The sequence below is a fragment of the Nasonia vitripennis genome, chromosome 5 (genome assembly GCF_009193385.2).
Source record: "Nasonia vitripennis strain AsymCx chromosome 5, Nvit_psr_1.1, whole genome shotgun sequence".
NCBI lineage: Eukaryota > Metazoa > Arthropoda > Insecta > Hymenoptera > Pteromalidae > Nasonia > Nasonia vitripennis.
In genome coordinates this window covers 19,342,090-19,366,111 of record NC_045761.1, presented here as the reverse complement: position 1 = coordinate 19,366,111, position 24,022 = coordinate 19,342,090, and the positions used below count along the sequence as shown (strand labels likewise).

At 39.4% G+C, this 24,022-nt stretch overlaps 5 protein-coding genes across 14 annotated transcripts; 4 read left to right on the top strand and 1 right to left on the bottom strand.

Annotated features, from left to right (window-relative positions):
* Positions 1–198: 198 nt before the first annotated feature.
* LOC100122858 (luciferin sulfotransferase) lies at positions 199–3,092 on the top strand. Its single transcript, XM_001606415.6, has 5 exons — positions 199–1,715; positions 1,853–1,952; positions 2,031–2,335; positions 2,501–2,595; positions 2,684–3,092. Exons 1-5 carry the CDS (start codon positions 1,541–1,543, stop codon positions 2,984–2,986), a joined length of 978 nt encoding a protein of 325 aa, XP_001606465.1. The 5' UTR covers positions 199–1,540; the 3' UTR covers positions 2,987–3,092.
* Positions 3,093–3,541: 449 nt separating this feature from the next.
* On the top strand, positions 3,542–8,135 carry LOC100122840 (GPALPP motifs-containing protein 1). Its single transcript, XM_001606396.6, has 5 exons — positions 3,542–3,802; positions 5,522–6,847; positions 6,929–7,108; positions 7,185–7,331; positions 7,412–8,135. Exons 2-5 carry the CDS (start codon positions 5,546–5,548, stop codon positions 7,568–7,570), a joined length of 1,788 nt encoding a protein of 595 aa, XP_001606446.1. The 5' UTR covers positions 3,542–3,802; positions 5,522–5,545; the 3' UTR covers positions 7,571–8,135.
* On the top strand, positions 4,705–5,265 carry LOC103315890 (phosphatidate cytidylyltransferase, mitochondrial). Its single transcript, XM_008206853.2, has one exon. It carries the CDS (start codon positions 4,705–4,707, stop codon positions 5,263–5,265), a length of 561 nt encoding a protein of 186 aa, XP_008205075.2.
* Positions 8,136–8,188: 53 nt separating the features above from the next.
* LOC100122827 (protein transport protein Sec24A) lies at positions 8,189–12,805 on the bottom strand. The gene is made up of 2 exons (XM_001606381.5): positions 12,449–12,805; positions 8,189–12,364 (listed from the first exon to the last, which is right to left on the bottom strand). The coding sequence occupies exon 2, from the start codon at positions 12,272–12,274 to the stop codon at positions 8,459–8,461; it is 3,816 nt and encodes a 1,271-aa protein (XP_001606431.1). The 5' UTR covers positions 12,275–12,364; positions 12,449–12,805; the 3' UTR covers positions 8,189–8,458.
* A 919-nt stretch (positions 12,806–13,724) lies between these two features.
* Rnf13 (ring finger protein 13) lies at positions 13,725–21,531 on the top strand. Of its 10 annotated transcripts, none has more exons than XM_008203663.4 (8): positions 13,725–14,012; positions 16,942–17,260; positions 17,335–17,533; positions 17,643–17,851; positions 18,565–18,739; positions 18,996–19,406; positions 19,538–19,797; positions 19,871–21,389. In XM_008203663.4, the coding sequence occupies exons 2-7, from the start codon at positions 17,081–17,083 to the stop codon at positions 19,771–19,773; spliced, it is 1,410 nt and encodes a 469-aa protein (XP_008201885.1). In that variant the 5' UTR covers positions 13,725–14,012; positions 16,942–17,080; the 3' UTR covers positions 19,774–19,797; positions 19,871–21,389. The 10 variants fall into 10 exon arrangements, with proteins under 10 accessions (XP_008201885.1, XP_008201861.1, XP_032455956.1 ...); XM_008203639.4 differs by having other exon boundaries at positions 13,736–14,012; positions 19,523–19,797; XM_032600065.1 differs by having other exon boundaries at positions 13,740–14,252.
* Positions 21,532–24,022: the final 2,491 nt, after the last annotated feature.

The following is a 24,022-nucleotide window of genomic DNA, read 5'->3' as shown; positions in this document are numbered from 1 at the left end:
TATTGCAGAACACAAAGTTTTTGTCGATTCAATCAGTGCAAAATTATATTTCAATTCATAATGTATATGAAAGTGACGCGTCATCTTACTGATATCGCCTCTTTCACTTCGCGTCGTAGTTTTCATTATTTGCAAAAATATGGATTACATAAGGATCTAGCAACACTTTATTTAAAATTTTGTATTTTTCGTCCATAGGATCATAGCTAAAAACGCATCGCGCCGACGAGGACAATAAGACGCGGAAATTAAAGGAAAGATTTCAAGTATCGAAGGCTTCTATACACTAAAGTGGATCACAAACCTATTCAGCAGCCAATCAATATGGAATCAATTATTGAGTTGTTAATGGACCTCCCATCAAGAATGGAAAAGTTGGCTGGAAACGTCTTCACATGAGCATTTATTTGCACCACAATAATGCCGTGTGCGACTTCTATTCCGTGAGCTCTCTGCCGAACGCATACCCTACTGATGCTCGTGAACAAGTAGAGGCAAACCTGGTGCAGTATCTGAGAAAAACAAGAGCTTACATGAATACCGATAAAATGAAAGAAGAATGACAAAAGCCGAAGAACCAGCTGGAAGATCGGTAAAGAGGAGACAAATTAAAAAGCGAACTATCGAGTTGAATCAACACAGGGTAGAGGATCCCAATTCCAATGATGAAAATAAAGAGCTAGATACGTCTACCCTTAAAGAGGGTGAAATTCAGAAATCGCTGATGAAGCAAAGCTGAAAAAAGGATTGATTATCTGCAGACAGGGTTGCGCGCAATCCAGATGGAGTTATAAAGCAAAAATCGTCACATTTATAGTTCTACCCAGACCAAGATCCGGACAACCTTATATGCATAATGCCAAAGCTAATACCGCATCTATGAAGTACTTCTGCTGTATACGGCTAAAAAATTTTATACACATGCCTATCTTTTATTTTTTTTATATGTATAAAAGTTGCTCGAACCACCTTAAAAAATTTTAAATTGAAAAATTGACATTGTTTTCTTCTACATGGCAAATCCTACGTTTTAGTTATTTCTTTGATGACTATAGTATACTTACGGCAATGAATCGGAATTTTTTCGACATCAAGAAAAATTGCACGTAACTATCACGTTTGTCCATAAATGAGTAATGACAGCAATATAAAACCGACGCTTGGGAAAAAAGGGTATATCATGTATGTGCAGATTACTTACATTATACACAATATAAAGTTTAGTACGCGCTCTACAGTACAGTCTCTACAAATATGGCGTAATGGATCACACTATAAGTGCAGAGAAAGGGAAAATGAGCACGTTGCAGTTGGAGAGGGAAAGTTAATCATCCAATCTTGCAGAAACCGCATGCGTCGTCTGTGACTGAATAAGTGGATGCAGTAGTGCTCAAGTGATGATTTGCATCGGATACATACGTCGACAGAACTCAATGAAAAAAGTATTAAAAACTATCTATTTATTATAAGATGTTCTAAAAGTTGAATTTTTAGCGCGATATAGAAAATTAAAGATACGATATATAAAATAAAATCGGGGATGGATTCAGAACTGGATCAAATATTATGCGAATGTTTGTCAGAAGATGTTCCAATAAAATGTATCAATTATAAAGGATTATTTGTACCTGATACGTATCCTGTTATAGCCGATTCTGTCGAAAATTTCGAAGTGCGCGATGATGATATTTGGGTTTGCAGCTTTCCGAAAACAGGTAATTTTACAAAAACTTTTTTTCCTTACAATTTCTATGACTAAAAAAGCGGAGTGTTTTACATTTCTTTTTTTTTTAATTTTAATAAAACTACTGTGTTTATAAAATTCTATACAATCTCTTTGCAAATTTAAAAGGCACTACTTGGGCTCAGGAAATGGTTTGGAACATAGCAAACGATTTGAATTTCGAACAAGCCGCACGAGAGCCACTTCCTGAAAGATTTCCGTTTCTCGAGTTGGTATTAAATAAATAATAATTAATAAAATACGCACAACCTTAAATAAACTTCAAAAAATAACATGCTCTGAAAAGATTTACAGGAACTACAACGACAGGATGGGTTTCAATCAGAAATCCAATGGGCAGACAATTTCCTAACATATTTGCAAAAAGCGTTGAAAATGCTGCGAGACTTCCGAGTCCTAGATTTTTAAAAACTCATATGCCTTATCACCTATTGCCAAGACAATTACGCACGCGAGATAAAAAATGCAAAATTATTTACATAACGAGAAATCCAAAAGACACATGCGTTTCTTACTATCACCACTACAAGATGCTCGAAGCATATTGCAGCACATTTGAAAATTTTTGTAAATTATTCTTAGGCGATAAAGGTAAGACAGACTAACAAAGATTTTGTCGATTCAAGTATAATATAGTAAATTTTGATGCTATGTTGCAAAATTACTGTAAAAATAGAGTAGTAAAATCATTATAACAACAACGCATTAACAGTGATAAATAATTATTATATTTATCAATGATTTATTTATACACAGTTTACTACGCACCATTTTGGGATCACGTTATTGGATTTTGGTCAAGAAAAGAAGACAAAAATATTCTATTGTTGAAATATGAAGATATGAAGGCGGTAAATTTATACAAACCTTATGTATTTTTAATGCTTTTCTTTTTTTAAATCGTAAGTAAATTAGAACTTTTCGTAAATGCCTCTCCAGGATCTTCCTTCAGTAATCCGAAAAACTGCAAATTTTCTCGGCAAAAATTTAAGTGACGAGAAAGTGAAAACCTTAGAAGAACACCTAAGTTTTCGTAAAATGAAAGACAACCCGTCGGTCAATTTGGGACTGGCTGTGCATACGATAAACACGAAAAAAATTTTCGGTCAAAATTTCACCGCCGAAGGTGAATTTATTCGAAAAGGAGAGTCAGGCCAATGGAAAACTTCGATGTCGCAAGACACTATCAAGCAATTCGATGATTGGACAGCACGAAACTTGAAGGATTTACCGTCTAAATGATTTTATATGATGGTAAAATAAAAATTAAATATTACGGGATGTATAACAAATAACGTGTTTATATAATAGGTACTTATAATAAATAAATGAAAAAATATTCCAAGAATGTCTTCAAAACATCTTCTGAATTTTCCCGTCAATGCACAAATTTTATGATTGTCTTATTTTCAGTAAAAAGAAAAAAAAGTATAGGTAAGCGATCAAATTTTAGATCAATTGTAAACATTTTGTAAAAACGTAAGTTGTAATTAGTGTTTGGTGGGTGTAGATTGGGTGTTTGGTATCAGTCCCACTCTGCCAGGATTCAAGAGATGAGAATTGCAGGTTGAATAATAAGTAAGGCCTGCAATTAACACAACGATAAATATTTATTCGAAACTTGGAGGCACACGACGGCAGAGATCAGTATATTATAGTTGAGCAGTTACCGACCGTCACGTCGATAAAGCAGAGACGCGCATAGAGAGCGCGGTGATCGAATTCCCCACTCCTTCCCAAAGCGTTGGTAATAGCGCCCTCTGATGGCGGAACTGTGGAAACGGAATGCGGGCTACTTCAGCTTGTTGCTCCCAAAACCAGAGCCACCAGAGGGCGAGAGGATCACTACACGCCACAACCAAGTCCGAGATTGAGCTGCGCTTCATACCGTGCTGGCGTGCTGCACTGCACGCACAACGCAACGTCTCCGTTTACTCTGTCAATCTACTTACTCGGCTGCATCAGTTAAATTCTTCAAGAAAAGCATCAGACAAGGGAACAAACGAAAGTCTCGAGAGATGCTTGTCAATGGAAGATAATCTACGACGCTCTTTCAAGGTGAGTTTTGCATTTTGCTTTACATAGTTACGCATCTTTTACCCGTCAATTGCCTAGACGCGACAAAACAACATTTTGTAGGTTAGTCCATACGTCGTCCGGACAAATAATAGCCGGGTGATCACCTCCGTAGAGTCGATGCGAAGCTTATAGGACGTACGGAAATTCCAAGTAAAAAAAGCAATCCAGAGGAAGAGTTCAGTGAGACTGGTTGTGTACTTTTGCTTTTCCGAATAATCCTTGGAGCGCATCTGTTGATTTTCGAACGCAATCGGAGGTTATGTATGTTATATCTGTCTCTTTCAATAAGCTTGTGTGAGAAATAGAAAGACAAGATGCTCGAGAAAATTTCGCAAGTTTCGCATTTTAAGAATATCCTGCAGGAGTTTCCCAGGAACATGAAGTTTTGCTTTGCCTATGGATCTGGAGTTTTCAAACAGAAGAGCGACCCAGCCAGTAATATGTTGGATCTCATTTTTGTTGTTCGCAATCCCTATCAATGGCATGCTGAAAACATGAATAAAAATCCCGAACACTATGCTCAACCTCTGCGGTTCCTTGGTCACAAGGCTGTTGCTAAAGCTCAAGAGACTTGGGGGGCTAAGATTTACTACAATACTCTTATCAAAACATCGGAGGGAAGGAACATCAAGTACGGCGTGATTTCTGAAATTTCATTGGTTGAAGACTTGCTGGACTGGAATACCCTGTACTTGGCTGGCAGGTTGCACAAACCTGTTGAAATCATTGTTGAGCCAGCTGAGAATTCTCAAATTAGAACTGCTTTGGTGCAAAATTTGCATTCGGCTGTGCATGCTGCATTGATTTTGCTGCCTGAACACTTTAGTGAAATTCAATTTTACAAAACCATTGCTGGATTGTCCTACAATGGAGACTTTCGTATGACTTTTGGAGAGGACAAAGATAAAGTGACCAATATTGTTGTACCGCAGTTAAATGGCTTCAGAGAACTCTATGCTCCGATATTGAAACATTTTGATCAGTACATAGACATCCCAAAGACTGGAGACAGCAAAGAAACTTGTAATCAGGATGTTAGTCCAGAGACAAGGATACATCACTTAAACCATTTGCCAAGAACTCCACAAGTCAAGTTGGTTAGGACTTGGTCACAGGGTCCAAGATCAAAGGACACCGAAGATTGCTTGAGAGCCATTGCGTACGATCCAGATTCTAGTGAAATTTTAGATCAGTGCTTGAGAGAAATAGTATGGAAATCTAGCATATCACAGAGTTTAAAGGGAATTCTTACTGCTGGCGTAGGAAAAGCTGTAAAATACAGTGCAGCTAAAATAGTAAAAATGGTGAAATCCAATGAGCGCAAGAAATTAACTTCCTCGTCTACAGTGCAACAAAAATTAGAAAAAAGCGAACCAGTGAATAGACCAGAAATAAGAACTGAAAATGAAGTCAAAGCTCCAGAAAAGAGAATTGAACCATAGTGAACAAATTTTATCTAGAAATTGTTACCAAAGCTGTCTGTTTTGTTCTTTATTCCTCAATAAAGTCCAGCGTTAAATTAAACTATAAATCATCTGTGTTGGCTCATGATTTCTTAACTAACATTAAAGAAACACCTACATAGAACAAAAAAAAAATGAATATTAGTTTTGTAGAAATATTTCTCTCGTGTAGCCAATACAAAAAATAAATAACCATTAAAAAAAAATTATTACTTAGAAATATCTTTGCTTTCAGATACTGGTAGAGAACATTTGAAATATGGATTCGGACTCAGAAAGCCAGGATAGCGACGACGGACGACGCTTCCGATTTGAGACCACACGAAAGGATGCGACATCTCTACCCAAGAGAAAAATTTCGCCACAACGAAGCAGACACACCGAACAACGTCGGTCCCGTTCCAGGGACAGGAGTTCCAGAGACGACAGGTCGAGGCACTCCAAGGACGACCACTCGCGCAGGAACCGATCACCCAACGACAGGGACACGAACAACAGACACTCGACGAAGGACCGGAGCTCGAAGGATTCAAAGAACAGCAGCAGGGATTCGAGCTCTCGAAGGCAGCCGCACGAGAAAGACTCTCGCAGTCACCGTACGAAAGACTCCTCCAGAGGCTACGACTCCAAGGAGTCGAGGGACAGCAAAGACCGCGACAGCAAGCACAAGAGCAAAGCTCGCGAGAAGCACAAAAAGCACTCACGCGACAGGAGTCGCGAGAGGAGCAGTCAAATCGAGGAGGCTCCAAAAAAGGAGGACAAGGTATTGGACTCCATTTCCGTGGAGACGGAGGAGATCAGACCAAGAACCATGAAAAGGCAGCGTACGGGGGACAGCGAGAAGGTAAATCTTAAAAGTGTGCAGGAGAAGCCGACTGAGTTGGCTAGTAGTAATCCTGTAGCCCTTTCAGATATCGGTGTGAGCCGGACGTCCGCTACGGTAGACGCTGCTCCAGCTCGCAAAAAGCCTAAGTCGTTTTTCGACAGAATTGTAAATAAAGGTGACAACGGCGAGGATAGCTCGCTTTACGGGCCCTCGTTGCCGCCGAGTCTGGAGAAAAAAATGTTGAACGCCAGGGAGGCGGAAGTAGAGACTTTAAAATATGTTGAGAGAGCCGAGACTCCTCGAAAGCCAGAGGTTGACGATAGTGCGGGTGTAATTGGACCGGCTCTTCCTCCGGGTTTGAAACCCGCGTCTCCAGTGCAAAAAGACGAAAGTAGTTCTAGTGAACGCGATGAAAAAGACGTTGATCGTAATGAAATGGAAGTGGAAGAGGAAGAGGATGACGACGATGACGCGTTCGGTCCAGCCCTACCTCCACACTTGGCAAACAGGCGTGAAATCGTTGGTCCCGTGCTGCCTAAAGATTTTGTTCCTAGTGATACGCGCGAGACAATACAAAGCTCAAAGTCCGATGAAGAGAAACAAATCGACGAAGATGACGATGACGATGACGTTGTGGGTCCTTTACCTCCTGATCATCCTGCTGCAAGAGGTAGCTACGTACAAATGCAACTCGAGCACAGAGCGCGACAAGTCAAGGAGAAATTTAGGAACAAAGTAAGAATACCTTTGATAAATGATTGCATAACGCAGAATTGGAATATGTAATGCTAAAAATATCTTCTTATTGTGTTTTAGACTAGTCCAGAAAAAAATAAACGTGAGGAATGGATGACCGAACTGCCGCCAGCTCACGCTGTGGCCTTGGGCTTGGGCTCGATACCTCGTAAATTTAAGACTAGCGAAGGTCCTGACCTGTCCGACCGATCAATGTGGACGGATACACCGGCGGACAGACTTCGAAAGGAAAAGGAAAAGGTACTTTTGCTTTGTTTTAATGTGTTACTTTGTGAATGATAATTTTACTTATAATCCTATTTTTGTTTTTTAATAGGAAGAGAACCGATTTGTTCCATCTGATGAGTCACGTAAGAAGTCGAAGAAATCGAAAGACAAAGATGCTGTAGAAACGAACGTTGAAGAGGAAAAACAAGAATCTTTATTGGATATGCATCTGAAGAACCTGAAGAAAAAGAAGAAGGTAGTTAATTTTTTTGACATTTTTATTTCCATATTTTATTTGTACAAAGACGAGGATAAAATTTCTTTTTCTTTTTACAGAAACTGGAGAAAGAAGCAAAGGAATTGGGATTGTCGACTCGAAGACCTTTTGATCGGGATATCGATTTACAAGCGAATCGTCTGGACGAAGCAAGGAAAAAGAAGATTTTTCAAAAAGCCAGTCGTCTTAACGATAGATTCACGGCAGGGAAAATCTAACGGTTAATTGTACATTTTATATATCAATCGTATTGTAAATTTGACATTGCTTAAGACTAGAGAGTACTGAAACAGACTTATTTTACAGTTTTACATAATTTTCGTGCATTGAAAATCTATTTTGTTTCAGTTACTCATTACTTTGTTTTTTGTAAATGTATAGAATTGAAAGTCTCTGTCTAAAAAATTACATGACAAGAGCTTGATTTTCTAGTTTTAGGTTGCGCTCTTTGAATTCTCAAATTACATGTTTATTTAATGCGTAACATGTATGCGTAAGTCTTACAATATGTATACAACAGTAAGAATCATACAGTGCTTAATGAGTTTTTCTCGACAGGCCTTCTTATTAGTGTTACTTTTTGTATATTCTTAATAAATGATAATGAGACAAGACATTGAAGTTACAGAGTAAAGTCTGAATAAGATAATACTCGTTTTCGAGAACCTTGGAACTGCTGAAACTAGTTGAACATTGTAAAAGTGTATGATAACACTGGACAAAAATAAATATGTTGATGAATGGTTGTTATCAAATAAACTTCTTTTAGATAAAAAAAAATAAGGTTTTTTTAATGCAGAATTGATATCCGTTTTATTTAAGGAAACTTTTCAATATTATTTTCAAAAACATTATTTATTTTTATTAAACTTGTATACAACACGTATATACTATCATTATATTTAAACCTTTTCGTTTTATTTAAATTAAAATTAAGCATAATTCATGACTTTTACAACTTCCTTACAAATTAGTATACAAAGAAAAATTAACAAAAGAACATTGATGTTTTTTACAGTTTATTATTATTTTTTTTCATTGATAATATAACAAATTCACTTCTTGCGAATCACCCATACATGAAAAATATGATTACAAATACTCCCTTATTTTATTTGAGTTTTCATATGCTGAATGAATTCGTAGTAACTCAATGCATTTTCAAATCTGTCTTCGATCAAACGCTCCGTAAATTGGGTCCTAAAGTGGCTATCATCCCTGATGACTTGGAAAGTTGCATAATACGGCTTCTCGTCCTGAAGGGTAGCAACAAAAGTCCTAAGTCTTTCTGATTCTGCAGTCGCTAATTCTGGCAGTCCGTACATTTCTTCTGGAATAGCTGCAAAGCTCGAAACTCCAAGCACGTTATAACAAAATGATGCGTGAATATTTTTCCCAACATAGAGAAGCATCTGATCTCCATGGTCCAATAGAAATGCTCCCCTTGAGTCTAATTTTTCAGCTGAAAGATGCAGCCTTTCAGGCTGTGGATTCAGCTGACCATCAATTTCATTGATTGGTTTCATTACGAGGTCATGTACTGCGTACATATCGGGATAAATCATCTGAATTAGCTGTACCAATGGCAAAGTCTTCAACTGGCACATGGCGTAGACGCGATCGTCCAGTCGTGTACTTAATCCAAATCTGAGTGCCTTACACTTTAGCAGAGCAATTATGTACATGGGCAATAGCTTCAGATTCTGCGGAGCTTGCAGTCCACTGGCTGGATACGATTGCAAAAGTTTGAACGCGGATAGAGCATCGACGGCCGCGTTTATAAGAGCTTCCCTGGCGTCTGATAACGATGATTGCGATGATCTGTCGACTGCCATTTTTGATAGCAGTCCTATTATGCACTGCTGGTCTGCTGAATATATTATGTCCGACAAGTTTGTGCTGATAGGAAGGCATAACGTGTGAACTCTGATTCTCCTCTCTCCTTTACTAGATGTGTACAACAAGGCAGCTTGAAAACAGATATTTTGCATATCTGATAAATTTTCTTCAATGGTTACTTGCATTCCAAATCCAGCATCCGGGTTGATGTTTGGTAAACTCAGCAGATCAGTCGATCGAACGAAAAAGTTACCATGGAAAGTATGGATGCTGAGTCCACGAGTACATCGTATTCTCATGACTGCTTCAAATCCGATTTTTCTCGTAAGATAACGTCGCAACATTTTTTCTAAAGCCTCTACGTGTTGCAATTTCGAGGCTTGGAATAGAGGCAAGTAGTAGATACATCCTCCTGAAAATTTACAGATACCAGATAACGTGGCTAAATCACTATACTGACAATTTAGTAGAAATAGGTCAACCGCTATCTGTTGACCACTGCAGTCTAGAGCTAAACGTTTGTAGAAGTCCGTAGCAGGATTCAAGTATGGAACATCTTTTCCTGCCCTAGTGTTTGGATCTTCTCGAGATTGAAGTGCACCTGGACCTATATTTGGTAAACACAACTGGAATACAGTTACCCTTCCACCAGTTGGAGACATAAGCTTAAATGCAGCTTGAAGTGCAGCTCCTAAAGCACAATTAGTGTCGTAACTATCTTTAAACATATATGGCAGCTGACTTAACAAATCCTTGATAAGCTCCTCCCGTTCCTTCAAATTAACTATTAAATTTTCAGGACATGGCAAGAAGACGTCATCTACATCCAGCATTGTCATTTGGTGTGGCCGGGATACGTTTTCTTGCATACTGAAAAAGTGAATTGCTGAATTGACTGCTAAAAACCCAACTTGTGTTCTTCCATCTCCTGGTAGTCTAGACATTTCCTCCGCAACAATATTGCACACAAGGGCCAAATAACCACTCTCAACTGCTAGTCTTGATACATCGAATATGAACAGATATACTGCTGGTTGGGGAGGTCGCAGCATATACTCACTAGGTGCAATAAACTCGATAGTGCTTGTCCTTATTTCTGGTCTTCGAGATGGATCTCCGTAAGATTTTGTTGCTGGATCGAATTGAAATTCTTCAGGAAGTTCATTAACTTTGTAACATAAGTTACATTTCCATCTTTTAGAGTCAACAAAGTAGACAAAAGGATTTATGTAAGTCCTGCATGATCTACAACGAACAATTGTGCTACATTGTATAACAGGTAGATGATTTAAATCTTTAAAAGGATGTATGAGAATGCCCAATGGTAAGCGTGCTTTCTGCAGTAGTGCATTCGAATCTGGTATTTTTGTTAATGTACATCGGAAAATTTCTGGACTGCAATTAACACGATCTAACAGATCTTGATGCAATTTTATCCTTGGTGGTGCAACTTTTTCTGGTGGCAGGATGTTTCTACACTGTAACAGGTCAACCGAATCCATGCCCCATATTTTGTTGAAGCCAGCCTTTGTAATATTAAAATTTTGATTCATCTGGTTATTGTACGGAACTGCATTTGTATAATTTGGATGCCTCATATCTAATGGACGATTTGTTGTAGAGCAGGCTTGCGGATTTGTGAGTGGCATAGAACCAGGTTGAACTCCCATGGGAGGTGCTGTACCAGAAAGGTTAACATTTTGAAATTGTTGAGATAGTGGTTGCATTGGATCTAATTTATTTAAAGGCGGACCACTGCTTAAAGGTGAACCACCAGTCAGCTGAGGTCCACTATTGCTTAATGGAGGACCAGTGCTGGTCAATGGAGGTCTACCACTATTTAACAGAGGCCCAGCATTACTCATTGGGGGTATACCACTATTCATTGGAGGCATACCACTATTCAATGGAGGCCGTCCACTGTTCAAAAGAGGTCCTGCATTACTTGTTGGAGGTATACCACTGTTCATAGGAGGCCGTCCACTGTTCAATGGTAGTCCAGTGTTACTTGTTGGAGGCATACCACTGTTTATAAGAGGTCCTGCATTAATTGTTGGAGAAATACCACTGTTCAAAGGAGGCCGTCCACTGTTCAACGGTAGCCCAGCATTACTTGTTGGAGGCATACCACTGTTTATAGGAGGTCTACTGCTGTTAAACGGTTGTCCAGCAGTGCTTATTGGCGGTCCACTGATATTCAAGGGCGGCCTGGTATTATTTGACATAGTTCCAGCATTACTTATCGGAGGAACACCAGCATTTAAAAGTGGTCTAGTGCTGTTTGGCAGCGGTCCAGCGTTAGATATTGGAGGTCCACCAGTGTTCAAAAGTGGTCTAGTGCTGTTTGATGGAGGCCCAGCATTACTCACTGGAGGTAGACCACTGTTCATAAGAGGCCTGCCACTGTTCAATGGTTGCCCAGCATTAGATATAGGTGGCCCAGTGTTACTTATAGGAGGCCCACCACTATTTATTGGAGGTACCCCAATGTTTATTGGGGGAACAGCACTGTTCGCTGGAGGTCCACTTGTAGTCAATGGAGCTCCACTGCTGCCTACTGAGGGTCCACCAGCAGTCATAGGTGGCCTGTAACTGGTTAATGGTGGAACTGGAGACCTTCCACTGTTTTGCAGGGGCCCTGCACTACCAATCTGGGGACCACTAGTTAGAATCGGCGAGCCAGCACTACTCATTTGAGGTCCTCCGATGTTCAATGGGGATCCAGTGTTGCTTATTGGAGGTCCCCCACTTATGTGTGGACTAGTACTATTTATAGAAGAACCACCTGTACCTAATTGTGGCCTACCACTGCTCAATAGCGTTGCAGCATTGTTTGGTCCAAGTCCGCTGCTGTGTGAGGGAGGTACGGGTCCAGCATTGCTCAACGGAGGTCTGCCACTATTGAATGGAGATCCACCACTGTTCACTGCGTGGCCAGTGCTGTTTAACGTGGGTCCGCCACTGCTTGGCACAGACCCAGCACTGTTTAAATGCCTAGGTCCTACATTGTCCTGAGGATAAGCTGCGCGATTTTCACCAAGATGCAATGACTCATTTGTCAACAATCCGTCGTTTCGACTCATTGAATGACAATATGCAACTCCACGTCACGTCGTAAATAATGGAAATTATCTCTTCTCGAGCTTTTCTTATAGAGGTTAACTTGGAAAATTCTGAAACAGCAGACACATACATAGAATTAAAAGTTTATTCGATTTATTGGGCGGAGTAAGGGGAATGCGGGCGATTCTCGTTACCTTCATGAAAATCAGCAATCGTACGGGATAGCGATCGATTCACGATATATTATAATTTATATATTATACACTATATTGCAAGTAACTTTCTTAAAAGAAGGAGGTACGAAGTTCGTTATCTCTAGTTGCCTATACACGATTCGAGCTATACACAATAAAAAGTCAACTTCCTTTATACTCTATGATACACGATAACTTAAAAAATTTGCTAATTAATTACGTTAATTTCTTTCTTTTCTTAACAATCTTTCCCATTGTAAACTTTAACCCTAAAGGTGTGTCTACAACACTCCGCGGATAACCTCCAACTCCCTCGGCTGCACCAGTCTACTACGTCAATGAAGACACTGACAGGTCATACATTGAAAAATTGCTTGGCTGTGTTGTGTGAGTGTGCGCAGCTGTCTACGTATACGGAAACGGATGACCGTGGGCCGTGGCAGTCTGGCAGACGGCAGTAATACAGCATACAGTTGCCCACTTGCCTTGGTAGTTGGTAGGTGAATATAAGTAGTATACGTGTATAAATGTCTGGCAAGTGTCAATTAGAAAAATTAATCGCTATTTTCTCGTACGTGTATAGTGGGCAACACAACCGTTTGCTCGCATATGAGTAGACTTCGATGATTAGGCGAAATAACGATTATAAAAGTCATTTGTACGATTTACCTCTCATTTGACAGATAAAAAGTGATAGAGCGGATTTTTCTGATAGCGAGAATGAGCTCTTGGTAGATACGAGAGAATCTTCAGCAAATTCAGGCATATGGATCGCATTGATAGAAACTGTCGAGGGCGACTTTATATTCTGTGTATAGTTACGTAAAAATATTGCGTATACCTATATAATTAACAAATGATGATAACAATTTGTTTGTTCAACATTTGTTTAAATATAGGTATTCGATTCAATTTTGATCAAATTATGATTATCCAATTATCCAATTCGTAATACACTTGTAGTATAAAATACTATTAATAATCGTTTAGCAGAAGAATATTTGTCATAATCACCGCTGCAGCACCGCAACTAAACTAAAGGCGTATCGAATGAAAAATAGAATTCTCTCTACGCAACAATTAATCACAAGCTTTTTCAGTATCAAAAAACACCTGTAAAAACCTCTTGGATTAAAAAATCGCCATCTCTAATAGTCTAATCCTATAATAGATTACAGCGGATTCGAAAAAGCAGCGCGCAGTAGATGTCGCCACTGCGGCGTTGAAGAGCAGCCGCTTTCCGGTTCCGGCATTCGTCATATAATAATAATAATAATCAGCCGAGAACCAGTGCGAGTTGCGTTGCGCATAGAGCAGAGAGCTACCAGTCCGAGGCAAAAACATCGAGTACGGCAGTACTCTCGCGTATATCGTCGCTCGAGGAAGAATAAAAAAAGCGTGCTCGTCAAAGCCGCGATCGCGAAAAGCCGTTTTTGTGTGTGTTCAGCGTATATAGAAGACAGTTTTCTCTGTGTCTCGAGTCCCCGAGGGAGACTTCATGAGTTGCTGCTGTACGATTCGCTGCACTGCTGCAGAAGAGAGGAACAACTGCGCGTCTCGTAATGTAAGGCGGTCCCCGATATCGTATATACCCAACTGCACGGAAAAAATCAACAAAAACACACGCACACTACACATACTCCCATCGTCGGCCGTCAGCTCTGCTCCGTAACTACGCTATTGCGTTGTATATAGATATATATAGAGAGAGAGAAGATCGCAGGCTGCTGGTGTGGAGTTCAAGGGTTTTCCCTGGGTCTCGGCTACTCCAGGTCGCTGATGAGAAAATCGAAGGCGTATATAGGTACCTTTAAATGCGCGCAGTATATACGTGCATGACGTGCATGGGTGACCATTTAATCGCGCGTATAAGGTTAATAGTTCTCTCTCTCGCTCTCGGTTTTTTTTCTCTCATCGACGTCGTCGTCGCTCGTGATGTCCGTGTAGGTGTGCATACTTAATTGTGTCTAGCTTGTGTGAGTGTACGTGTAAACAACTATCGAGGAGGAGAGGAGAACAAAAAAGAATCGCGGACGATTATAATATCCTCGTCGAGAGATAAAGAGACGCGAGGAGTGTCGGCGGATTCATTGTGCGCGTTATGTATATCTCTCGCTCTCCGCTGTAAATAAATTAACCTCAATCGCGCAGTGAAGTTTTCGTCTATTCGCTCGTCTCTTGCGCGAATATGAGATTAGTTTGCTCGCAGGAATCGCTCGTCTTCGAACGTGCATCACTCGAGCTGTCATTAACTCGACGTGCAGCTGCAGCTGCTCACGTACAGCTCAAACCGCAGAGTATATGTATACAGGTATATATAGGTACATACATCGTAGGTATATTGTCGTCGTACTGGTACCTTTAATTTGTCAAGAGTCGCTTCTTCTCTCTTGCCTTCTACCTGTATGACAAATCGCAGTGTTGACTATAGCGATCTGTCATAAATTACGTCACGTGGCTCTGTGACTCCGAAATCCCCGATGCTTATCCAGCTCAAAGTTTCGAACTAACTTGCCAGTACAGTGCTTAGTGTCGTATATATGACGCCGTAATTGTCATTTGCATTGTTGAACCGTGCATAATCGTCTCTCTCACTCTGTGCTTCGTATGTATACGTTCGATGGACTTGAATGTTTATCGAATTTCAAACAACATTAACATTGGTGCGAGCAAGTTACTATCTCTCTGTGTAAGTGTTATACACTCCAATGCAATGGTGACTCAAACCAGTAAGCACAGTAACAATGGGTGTAGAGCAGCGTAGTACTCAACAATGGAATTTTCTCATTTCCTGTTAATTGTAAAAATTAAACTTTTGAATTATCACATACCTATGTGTACAAAAAAAAATTGATCGACAAGTCAATCTGTAATGCAGAATTTTTAAATTGCATTAAAGCTAATGTCATTACAGTATTATTGAAAGTAGTAATTGGATTTTTTATTTTAACCAATGCGTATACAATATTTTTTCCTGAACGATGCCAAGGCAATCAATGTAAATAGAAAATATTAAAAAGTCAATAAACATTTCAAAGTATCAAATAAAGTTTTGTGTGAACTGTGTCATAAAAACGTTTTACTAGTCAATAAACTTTTGCAGAAATTTTAATGACAGCATTAATCAGGCTATCATATTGTTCTGGCCTAATGATACACATTCCTAAATGATTATGTGCAGCAATTAACACTTCCAACTCTCATACATTGATACATCAAGCAAAAAGATACACGTATTTCTGTTTTGCATAGTCACACGCGGGTTTGAAAAAAAAAATTATTCAAAGATCAGTGACAAAAAACTAACTTATATTCTGTACAAAGCACAAAGCTAAACCCAAGCAGAATCACTGTATAGCCTGTTCCAAGGAGTGTATACCATTACAATGTTCGATAGCGCGTGTGTGCACAATCAGCCGATTTCGACGTCTGTCGCGCGCTCCCGGGAAAGTTTGCGCGTATATAGAGTATAAAGAGCAATAGATACACGTATCTATGGCCAAGCGAGCATCACTTCCAGATTACGCGACTACTAGCGAGAGACTGCGAATGATGCGATTGCGCGCGACGAGCTTCACGAACGTTCCTCTTCCGCCGGCGATTTTTTCATTATTGCATTACACATCGCTTCTCGCTACTTATATTTCTCTCCCAAGCTCGAGTTGAGCGCTGATCGTTAGACGAGTGATTGAGCTGAAGACGGCCGTTTCGTAATGCGACTCAACTTCTCGGTATACAGTGCGTTTGCTGGAAAGAGAAAGGAAATAAGAGGAGGAGGAAGTTGCACTTCGATGCTGGATGTACAATGTCTACTGATTACGTATCCAAGCGAGTAATACAGTGTATCAGTGTGCAGCAAACAAAGGTTTCTTGCTGCAATTGCATAGTATGGCTTTAGAGTGTGATCTTATCAATAGTGCTCACACTTGTTGATATTGGGATCATCTGTGTGTGGTTGTCTTGGTGGTTGTCAACATTTGTTTTGTTGGTTTGGAAACCTCTGAATATAATTATGGTGATATCTATGCTTTGAACTGAGCTTATGATGCAATCATTTTTGTGGCTTTCTTTGCTTTTTACGTGTATAACTTATATAAAGCTCATCTCAGATAATATATTGACTTCTTGTCATGTTTTCCACTACATTGAATTAGAATATTTCTCATTTATCAATATTCTCTTATGCTTTCTCTCTTGTTCCTACAGTTATTGTTCTATTTTTATCTCATGGGTGAATATTATGAATGTATATTAGCTTCTAAAACTGATAGTGATATCTGTACTGTGAATTTCTTCACAAGAGTGAGTAAGCTTTCGTAAGCCATAGTTTCTAAAAATGAACAACAAGTACAGTCATAAAACACTTTCATTTTCACTTTTGCACTTACTAATATTTTTTAGGTCATTAAAAGAATTTTGCCACTTGTTATCCAATAAATACTATTTTATAATGTATTCTTATGTCTAATTTTGAATATAATTTTTTTTTTCAGGACAATATCCGTGAATACTATTATAACCACATCAATCAACTCGGGTGTGTAACATGTGATATGTAAAGAGGAGCACATCCAGATGAAACCATAGACTGACGTCTGGAAGTGTCAAAGGCGTTTACGAAAAAATTGAAAAATGCTCAAAAGCTGTTCAAACCAGCCAACGCAATTATGGTTTATGGTGTTGACCATCTGCGTTGGCTATTTAAACGCCGACATTTTAGTATTCAATGCAGAAGACACTCACAAAGTTGAACAAGGGTTTAGAGACCTGCCTGCAAGGTTTGGTGGTATGATACCAGCAGAAGGGATCAAGGTAAATACATTTCATCAATGTATTTTATGCAGTACTCTGAACAAATTTTATTCAATATTTCTTGTATTCCTCAGGGCATAGTGATATATGCAGACCCCCCACAAGCATGCCATGATATAAAAAGTCCACCAACAAACAACACAAAATACAGTGGCAATAACTGGATAGTATTAATCGCCCGACAAAATTGTAGTTTTGAAGATAAGATAAGGAATGCTCAAAAAGCTGGATATGATGCTGCGATTGTCCATAATGTCAACAGCAATGAACTTGGTAATGCGAATTTTTTTGAATTTTTCTATATTAGAACAGTTAAGTAATATAACGAGTATTACATTACTTCTGTGAACGCATATTAAGAAACATGTTATGTGCATTTCAGAACCAATGTCAGCTAAGGACTCAACAAACATAACGATTCCGTCGGTCTTCGTCAGTGAATTCACGGGGTCGCTTCTCAAAGAGGTTTATTTGTACGACGAAGGCTACTTCGTCCTTATCAATGATTTGCCACTAAACATCAATACCCATCTACTTTTGCCGTTCGCAATCGTCGTCGGTATTTGTTTTCTAGTCATGGTTATTTTCATGGTAAGAATCACTTGTTCTACTCCAAGTCATCAAAACTCATTCGTGTGTTCTTTCTTTGTCTTCTACCCATCGTATTTATAAATTCAAGGCTGCAGTTCGGCGCCTGTTGTGAAGCATCTCAAATACGTACGAGCATATCGGCGGTTATAGGAAATAATTCACTTTGCTCTGATCGAGTCAACTGCGATTCGCGATATCTTGACCCGTTTTTGCAGCACGGTTCCATAAAGCTGATTGATAAACACAATTCATATAGATTCTGGAAAATAACTTATTTGCCTTGTAACATCATTAAATTCAATGCACTTTCTACTATTTAATCAATTTAATTTTAATTTTAAAGCGCTGTTGCGTTACGTTGTGTTTAACAGTGGTCTATTAATAAACTGTTTGTTTTTATTAAAATTTCAAAAGATACAAGTTATCTCCAATGGTAATTTTGTGGAGATAAAGTAATCGCAAAGAAGCTTCTGATGCTGTTTGAATATTTCACTTTCAATTTATAACTTCATAAGATTCTTTACGTCATATTTGTAGTATTAAAAACAGTTTTATTTTCATTGAAAAAATCTCCTTGTTTAATGAATTTAATACGGCCGCGGCTTGTTTCTCAATCTTCTATCGTTTATAGTTGCTTATCGAATCAACATCATCAGACCAAAAGTGCATTAAAAAAGATAAGAAACGATTCACATAAATACTTTTGATTACAGGTTGTTAGGTGTATCAAAGACAGGCGTAGGCAGCGACGACATCGATTACCAAATTCAAGCTTAAAAAAGATCCCGACGCATAAGTACACGAAAGGCGATCCTTATGAGACATGCGCTATCTGCTTGGAAGATTACGTTGAAAACGAAAAGTTGCGAGTTTTGCCTTGTGCACATGGTAAGTTTGAATAATTTCAAAATAACTTACTGATAATTGAATTCACACCTTTATATAGCTGACTCACGTTTCAATGAATTCTAATCTCTAGTGATTGAGGATTTTAATGAATAAGTTTCTAACTGAAAAACGAATGTATCTTTTCAACGATAGAATTTCATAATAACATCCACAGTAGAAACAGCCATGTGTAGTCAGATTAAGCTAGCCAGAGATTTTATAACACGTATTTCTTACTTATTCTTATTTATTTCAGCTTACCACACGAAGTGCATCGATCCCTGGCTGACGAAGAACCGACGAGTTTGCCCAGTTTGTAAGCGTAAGGTTTTTGCGGCAGACGAACGCGTCGAGACGGATTCGGAGAGCGACTCAGACGCAGACGACTCAACCCCGCTAATCCGCGACGGTGGACGCTCCGGTACTCAAGGTGGTACTTTCGAGCCGCAGACGGAGAACCCGTTCCGCAGGCCGCGCCAGCGTCACCGACGCGATTCCCAGAACTCGGGCAGTAGTTATGACTCAGCCGTTGGAGAGACGAACGCCGGTAACGATGAGGCTGGTGGTGGCAGGGTCAGGGTAGAGATCGACGACGGCGATAGTATCGGTCACGTTGATTCTACGTCGCGCTCGGTCTTCTTGGTCTCGGATTGTCACAGTATAAATGGTTGGTACTTGCGAGTTTATGACCCACGATCTTTTTGTATATGTAACTTGTATACTGTTCATTCCAAAAAAATGTTACCAACCTATAGCTAGTACATATTCTTTAGTAAGCCATAGATATTTCATGTGCAGGTGAAATGCCGGATTTCGACAGATCGGTTAGCAGCACTAAGCCGCATACGGTGAATTTATCGGTGGACATTGACGAAAATTCTGCTCTGGATGCCAATCATCACGCAGTCGAAAGACACGGGAGAGGTGCTCCAAGAGCTGGTGCTAGCAATCCAATACCACCATCTGGTGATTCCCGAACCCCTGTCACAGATATTATAAGATCATTATCTGATGACAATGATGTTATAGTATAGTTTCGTTTCAAATCTTCCTTCTTGGTAAGTTTTTATAATCGATGTAGCATAGATTAAATCTATACTATTTTTAATTATGGGGATTATCGTATTACAGGAAGTATTAGATTTTTTTGCGAACCACTCGATAAAAAACAAACTAATCAATTGGATCAATTGGCATTCAATGACTAAGCGATCTAACATTCAGCGACCAGAGATGTCTTGCACCCAAAGACATTCGGAGCATCTTAGATTCTAACCTACAGAAATGGAGACTGCATGTTTTGTGTAACTATGAATATGACGATACATTTTTATTCTCTAGAGGAAATATAAATGATATGAGCTATGGGTTGTAAGCATCGATCATGCAGAGATTATGCATCAAGCTGATTCAGTTCTCATGTTTATTACCAAAAGTGATATACGCCTGCTTTCAAGTACAATTAGATTTGATTTATATGAACAAAGAAGGTTTTAAAAAATAATGGCGATAGTAACAATTTTTATTAATATTATTATTATAAATATAGAAAACTACAAATTCCGATTGACTTTGTTGGCGCATTAGCCTGTGATACAGGGATGTAAATATTATTATTTTGTTGATGTGGCAAATATTCAGACCAAACACTGGAAGATTCCTCCTCTATGCGGGAACTAGTTTAAATCTTTATCTTATTACAGTTTTTAGACACGGATTTATCTACATAATTATACGTATAAGAGGTTTTATGTTTTCCGTAGTGAAAGGCAACTTCCTTCGACTCGAGTCTTTATTACTTGATAAGAAAAATAAATCTCATAAACAAAATGTTGTAGATGGTAATATTTCTTAAGTGTATATAAAGTTATCAATAAGGGCGATAAGACGTTTTGTAATCTTGATAAATTTTAGACAGAATAAAATACGGCGTAAATATCTGTGGATCTGTGAATTCTTTTGGGCAGAAGCAAAGAAACACGAGCTCTTGACGACAAGCTTTTATTCTTCGAAAAATTCTTGATATAGAAATAACAAGCAAATTTAAACACTGAAGGCTTCTAATGTATTCGAAGTGACGAAAGCCAGAGCATAAATAGTCGCATACCCAGTCGCACGGGTCGCATTCGTAATCTCTAAAAAATGTGATCGTTGATTATTGTTATTTTTATTGCCACGATATGTCGTTTATTCACGGGCAACATCTTGTTTAAAATGCCTCAATGTTAAAAATAACATAGATATTTTCACTCGGCAATTCACGGAATTCCGGTTTCAAAGTTGTTTTTATTCTCAGCAAATTAAAATTTTTTTTATAAAAAATCGTACAGTAGACATAATGAATACTGGCATTACACTGACATCACAATGAATTAGATAAAATGTAATTTTAATAATTCTACTCTTTGAATGGAAATCGGGTCACTCATGGGAAGGCACATTAGTTAGTTTTGTATAAAGCCATGTAAATAGTTATGCGCGGAAAACTTTGTTGATGAAACGATGTGCTATGTTTTGAGCGATTCACAATATAACTAAGATTTGATAAGTGAAATGGATATGCTGAGCAGTGAAAGCATTTTACATGATGAACGGCATCGCTATATGAATTTTATAATGTAAAACAATAAAAATAAATCATACTAACTTATCCGGTTCTTGCTATTATTATAACGCTTCAAAGTTATTAATTTTATTATCAATATAATATTATCCATTGCTATTACTATTATCATTATTATAAAATGAATAAAATAAAGTGTATTTATATTTTTTATTCCATTGACTCTATACAAACTTTAGTCTTATCATTTGTCTTCGTTTTTCTTTCCCAACTCGATCCCCTCGGTGCGCATTTCGATGTTTGCTCTTCGTTTCGAACAAACGAAGTAACTTATTTTTTTTCATTTTCAGTGACTAAATTTTAACACACCAAACACTACCACTGTGAGCTCTCCCCGCACACGAAGCCTTGGGTACTCGCATGTTTCGCATTCGATTAAAGACTTCCAGCAGTAGGCGATCGAAGAGTACAATAAAAGCGCTTGACGATGCCCAGCAAAGCGAATCCTCATCCAGATGTAGCCGGCGGCTGGCCACATACACATGCCCAGCACATCCACATGGAGTTTGGCACATGCGGATGGGGGACGCCGCGAGAGTGCAAGTGGCCGCGCGTGACGGCACAATGCCGTCTCGACATTTAACCCACTAACGTTTTTTCGCTTGGCCCTTTATACTGCGACGCTTCTTCTTCTTGTTCCTCGTCGTTGTCTTCTCTCGTTTATTCGATGTCGCAGCAACCTCGATTCGAGCTACTGAGGATCGCGTGGGCCGCTGCAGCGTTGTATGTATGCATACGTCGGAGTAGGTGTGAGGATTCCTCGAGGAATTTCGAAAAAAAATCGAGATGGAGGTCAAGTCGCGGCTGGAAAATCGTTTATTCAAGTGGCAGCGGCTGATGAGCGCGGACGGTTTCGAATCGGTTATTAGCTTTTTGCGCGGGAGATTTTGAATCGATTACACTCTATGTTTTTCGGAATGTTAATATCGTTGCGCTTTTTTGTTACAGAAGATTGTGGAATCTCGTTGTGATGCGGCACCGACGGAGCAATTCTGTATGTGCGTCGAGATTTTACACGACCGCATAACCATCCGAACCCGATGACGAAACTTGTAAAGTTATACACATTCCTCGGAAATTGAAACGCATAGTTTACGGGAAATTTTGGATTTCCTTGTGATATACACACCGGTTCAGCGAAATTACATTATTATTATAACAATGATCTCATAGAGACATTTTCTCAGCCGTTTACTTATAGTCGATAAAAAATGAATTGACCTAGGAGCTGATAAGCCAACGATATAATATAAAAAAGGAAATAGAAAAGGTCCGCGGGATAGACGTGTGTGGGAATAGTCGGTCAAATCGAGACAGAAAGAGAGGGAAAAAATCATTCGGAGAAAGCTGCGGGTTTAGAGGTATAGGGCCGTCGCTGAAATTGAGAAACAGAAGCCGAGAGAATCGAGACAATGGGACTTTGAAATCGCTCTTTTTATTCCGCTTTTTATCTGTCGCGCGCGATACGCCGCGCCGGGAAATAGATTTTCGTTAATTTTTTTTTCTCTTTTCGTCATTCCACCTTTTATATACATATCTCTTTCATGCGTTTATACGGCTACCCTGTACCCCATTACTATATATAGTATTCTACGAACGCAGAAACAATAACGAAATTCTGCAAAAAGGAGGCGATGATCGTTCGCATGTGTATACGTACACCTCTGTACACGACTACTTGTAAAATCGATCATTCGACATACACACAAGAGGTTGGGGAAAGGGGGGGGGGTATAGATAGGCTTGGAGGGATATACACGTGTAGACGCCCGTGCTGGTACACAGCTTTCGAATCCTGCCTCATCCATTATTGTGGTTTGCTTCCTCGAAAATGGAGTTAGCGCGCAAATTGCGAAGTGTATAACTCCATTTATTAGCGTCGATATAGGCGTGGGCCAACACAAACACACAGCAGCAGTAGCATCGTCATATATATAGAAATTTCGAGGTATATACATACAGGTGTATATATATGAGACGGCGATGCCAGTCTATATAGCTGTTCAAGCGCGAGGTTCGCGTGTGTGTGTATATGTATATAAGGGGGGAAGGCCCCCCGGACTTGTTGACCGATTCTCTACGTGTCTGCGCGTGACATTGATCGCCTGGAGGCTGGAGCGTATATACTCTGGTCTCTCTCTCTCTCTCTCTCTCTCTCTCTCTCTCTCTCTCTCTCAACGCATAGGGCGCGCCGCCGCTCTCGCATTTGGAAAGCTAATGCAATCGCGCCTCTGTGTGCAGTTGGCTCTATTCCCATCGCCGGTTTATCATGCGAAAGCTTGCGGCCGTCGCTCTGTGTTTTTCGAGGGGATTCCCCGCGACGACGTATCCTTTTTTTCTTTCTTTTTATTTTCTTGTTTCTACCCACCGGGCGACGATCCGTTTAGCGATGGTACCGCTCATGTGTATGTTATATGTGTAGAGCTTTTGGCAGCTTTTTTTGTTTTCGTTTGGTTGGTCTTGATTCGTTCGGTCTTCGATAGAGGTATTATAGACCAACGTGTTAAGACGTACGTTGATTTACATTTATACGATGCATGTATGGGCATATATGCGCTGATAAAACTGCGTGAAAATTACGATCGTTTTCGAACGGAAAGTTTCGAATTTCCCGCGAATCTACATATTCATGTTGCGGGGTATGTTATCAAAGCCAAGTT

Excerpts from the sequence above, each read along its gene's own strand:
- LOC100122858 (XM_001606415.6), top strand. The coding sequence starts at position 1,541 with ATGGATTCAGAACTGGATCAAATATTATGCGAATGTTTGTCAGAAGAT. Across the intron at positions 1,716-1,852 it reads TTGCAGCTTTCCGAAAACAG|GCACTACTTGGGCTCAGGAA; the intron begins GTAATTTTACAA and ends CAAATTTAAAAG. Across the intron at positions 2,596-2,683 it reads AATATGAAGATATGAAGGCG|GATCTTCCTTCAGTAATCCG; the intron begins GTAAATTTATAC and ends ATGCCTCTCCAG.
- LOC103315890 (XM_008206853.2), top strand. The coding sequence starts at position 4,705 with ATGACTTTTGGAGAGGACAAAGATAAAGTGACCAATATTGTTGTACCG.
- LOC100122840 (XM_001606396.6), top strand. The coding sequence starts at position 5,546 with ATGGATTCGGACTCAGAAAGCCAGGATAGCGACGACGGACGACGCTTC. Across the intron at positions 6,848-6,928 it reads AGGAGAAATTTAGGAACAAA|ACTAGTCCAGAAAAAAATAA; the intron begins GTAAGAATACCT and ends ATTGTGTTTTAG. Across the intron at positions 7,109-7,184 it reads TTCGAAAGGAAAAGGAAAAG|GAAGAGAACCGATTTGTTCC; the intron begins GTACTTTTGCTT and ends GTTTTTTAATAG.
- LOC100122827 (XM_001606381.5), bottom strand. The coding sequence starts at position 12,274 with ATGAGTCGAAACGACGGATTGTTGACAAATGAGTCATTGCATCTTGGT.
- Rnf13 (XM_008203639.4), top strand. The coding sequence starts at position 17,081 with ATGCTCAAAAGCTGTTCAAACCAGCCAACGCAATTATGGTTTATGGTG. Across the intron at positions 17,534-17,642 it reads TGTCAACAGCAATGAACTTG|AACCAATGTCAGCTAAGGAC; the intron begins GTAATGCGAATT and ends TGTGCATTTCAG. Across the intron at positions 19,407-19,522 it reads GGATTGTCACAGTATAAATG|ATATTTCATGTGCAGGTGAA; the intron begins GTTGGTACTTGC and ends AGTAAGCCATAG.